We start from the raw sequence: 3,089 nt of genomic DNA on the forward strand, positions 1-3,089 counted from the left end.
CGGCAGGGGCGGGCTCGGGGCGGTTGGTTGGAGCGTCGCCGCAGTCGAAAGGTCCGGGAAAGTTTCTTTGGAGGTGAAAACAGCCGCGGAACTCGGGGTCCTGCGAGGGCGGGGGCGCCAGGGTCCGGGAGTCGGGGGCGGGGCCCTTTCCGGGCGGGAGGGAAGCCGGGCCCGGGCCTCCCGGGGGGGCGATCGCCCAACAAAGGATTCCTGGGGCGCCCGCCCTCGAGGACTTCCCCGCCCCCGGATCCGGTCGCCCCCGCCAGGCCGCCCCGGGCCCGGCATCGCGGCTCCCGGTCGGGGTGGGGGCGGGACCCCGCCATCCGGGGCTCGAGAGCCCACACCTCTGCCTGCTTGTGTTCCAGGTCCGGCCCGGAGCGGCCATGTCCCACGGTCCCAAGCAGCCCGGCGCGGCCGCCGCGTGAGTGCGCTGCTCCCCGCCCTGTCCGAGCTCCTGGACTCCCACCCCTTGGGGTCTTGACTCCCCCACCCGGGTCGGGGATCTCCACGGGCTTCTCCCTAGACTCCAGCCTGCGACCCCGCTCCTGGGCTCCAGTCCCTCCCAGGACTCCCGGCTCTCCCCGCTACTGAGGCAGTCTCGACCCCTTGATCCTGACCCCCTCGAGGTCAGGGAGGCCCTACCCCTCCCCGGACTCATGCCCCTCTTGGCCAGCTCCGTGGGCTCCGTGGTCTCAAAACGCTCAGGGTGAGCGTGGCGGGTAGAGAAGGCTCCAGGGTGGGAGTAATCCTGGTGACCCCTCGTCCCAGGCCGGCGGGTGGCAAGGCTCCGGGCCAGCATGGGGACTTCGTGGTGGCTGTCAAGCAGGAGCGCGGCGAGGGCCCGCGCCGGCGAGAAGGGGTCCCAGGAGGAGGAGGTGAGAGTCGTTCCCCTGCAGCAGGGGAGGCCCCGGGGTCCCGCCCCCAACCTCGAAGCCCCGCCCAAGACCAGATTTGAATTCCTGGAGCCTCCTCCCACAGCCCCGATTTCTTCTGGAAGCAGAGACCGACCCCACCCCACCCGTGCTAGATGCCACGCCCCTAACAGACTCACTGCCTCTGAGCCCAGACCCCGCCCAATGCCAGTGGTAGTTCTGCCCACGCCGAGGGCCCGCCCACTTCCCGCCTCCCTGGGGGCCGCACCCTCCCTACCAAGAAGCCACGCCCATAGCCCAGCCAACCACCTCCCTGGGCTCTGCCCACTCGCTAGTAAGTCGGATGCCCTCCCCTGGTCAGGGAACCCCTCTAATACCCAGGTCCGGATGCCTGGCCGCGTCATACCTCCAGTCCTTCCCGGTTTTCCAACTAGGCCCGGCCCCTCGTCTAGCCCCCGCCCACGCAGTCCCCGCCCCTTCTCCGCTGAGCCCCGCCCCTGCCCTCCAGGCCCCTCCCAATAACGCAGAGGGGTTTTGCAGCCAGTGAAAAAGCGTGGCTGGCCCAAGGGCAAGAAGCGAAAGAAGATTCTTCCGAATGGGCCCAAGGCACCGGTGACAGGCTATGTGCGCTTCCTGAACGAGCGGCGTGAGCAGATCCGCACGCGCCACCCGGACCTGCCCTTTCCCGAGATCACCAAGATGCTGGGAGCAGAATGGAGCAAGCTGCAGCCAGCAGAGAAGCAGGTGAGGGTGACCCCCAGCCCACTCGGACACCCCTGCAGCCACGTCCCTCAAAGCATGTGGAGGGTTCATATTCTGCTTGGAAAAATGAGCACCCATGAACACCCACCCCAAGTTGGCAATAATTAGCCACAGGGGAGAATAGTTCTAAAATTTAATGTTATACCTAAAGATGTAGAGATGGGGGCCATATTTGTTGGTGAAATCTTGTGAGTTAACAAATCTGCTTCCAGTTTGCACCTGTTGAAAGTGATATTTCAACAAGCAGAAACGGTGTGGCATGGAGTAGGGACAATCCAGGCCTTAGCAGCCTAGAGGAGGGGGCCATGTAGGAGGGAGGAAGGCGCTGAGTTGGGGCCGTGGGAGGTAAGGTGGGCACTCTGAAGTGCCCTGGGCAGCATCCGGAGGGCACAGGGAGCTATGGAAAGCTAGGGGGGTGGGGCAGGGCCGGACCTGGGTGAGGGAGGGAGAGTCTGGCCATAGCGGACTGTCATCTGGGCTGGGCTGAGCCTCTGGATGCTGCCCTGTCCCGCAGAGGTACCTGGATGAGGCCGAGCGGGAGAAGCAGCAGTACATGAAGGAGCTGCGGGCCTACCAGCAGTCAGAGGCCTACAAGGTGTGCGCTGAGAAGATCCAGGAAAAGAAGATCAAAAAAGGTGAGTCTGCTGGAGGCCAGTGTGTGGCACCTGCCCTGCACCTGTTGACCCCTGCCCAGGCAGAGGTCCCCTCCATGGAGAGAAAAGACACATAACCGGCTACATATGCATGTGAGGGTCACTCGGTGCTGCAAAGGGGACCACGTGGGGAGCCCGAGCCAGGATGAAAGGGAACTGACGGAGGGGAGGGGCGGCGGACAGCCTGTGCCCAGGTGGCCACTGGAAGGCTGATCCTGCCCTCCTCCCTCCCCCACCAGAGGACTCGGGCTCCGGGCTCATGAACACTCTCTTGAATGGACACAAGGTAATGAGGTTCCCCTCCTGGGACAGCATGCTCCTGCGAGAGAGATCTGGAGGTTTCTAGACCCTCTCGTGGATGTTAAGTGACTGCCATCTCCCGGAACACCCAGGGGGTGGGTCTGCCTTCCCTCCAAACTGCCACCTTGTCCTTTTGCCCAGGGTGGAGACTGTGACGGCTTCTCCACCTTCGATGTCCCCATTTTCACTGAAGAGTTCTTGGACCAAAACAAAGGTGAGCATCAATGGAGTCCGCAGGGGCCAGCGCACGGACGTGGGTGCTGTGCTCCAGGGTGGGCCCAGGGGTGCCCCGCTGGGGAGAGGGTTGGCGGGGTCCGCCTCCTCTGAGCTGGGGGCTGGTGCGGGGCCGGTAGCACCGCTCGGCCAAGGCTGAGTGGCGGGGTCGCCGGGCCAGCTCCAGGCTCTAACCCGCTCCCCGGCCGGCTGCAGCGCGGGAGGCGGAGCTGCGGCGCCTGCGGAAGATGAACGTAGCCTTCGAGGAGCAGAACGCGGTGCTGCAGAG

General features: G+C 65.0%; 1 protein-coding gene across 1 annotated transcript in view; it reads left to right on the forward strand.

Moving 5' to 3' along the window:
* The first annotated feature begins 6 nt into the window (after nucleotides 1-6).
* The window catches only part of LOC107157436 (PDZ domain-containing protein GIPC3-like), a 9,655-nt gene continuing 6,572 nt past the window's right edge, over nucleotides 7-3,089 (forward strand). Inside the window, 9 exon segments of the mRNA XM_015503818.1 lie at nucleotides 7-51; nucleotides 366-421; nucleotides 769-846; nucleotides 848-875; nucleotides 1,413-1,616; nucleotides 2,149-2,269; nucleotides 2,527-2,573; nucleotides 2,729-2,801; nucleotides 3,017-3,083. Of these exon segments, the coding sequence (XP_015359304.1) occupies nucleotides 384-421; nucleotides 769-846; nucleotides 848-875; nucleotides 1,413-1,616; nucleotides 2,149-2,269; nucleotides 2,527-2,573; nucleotides 2,729-2,801; nucleotides 3,017-3,083 (656 nt within the window). The 5' untranslated portion in view covers nucleotides 7-51; nucleotides 366-383.

The sequence above is a fragment of the Marmota marmota genome, unplaced genomic scaffold (assembly GCF_001458135.2).
Source record: "Marmota marmota marmota unplaced genomic scaffold, marMar, whole genome shotgun sequence".
Lineage (NCBI taxonomy): Eukaryota > Metazoa > Chordata > Mammalia > Rodentia > Sciuridae > Marmota > Marmota marmota.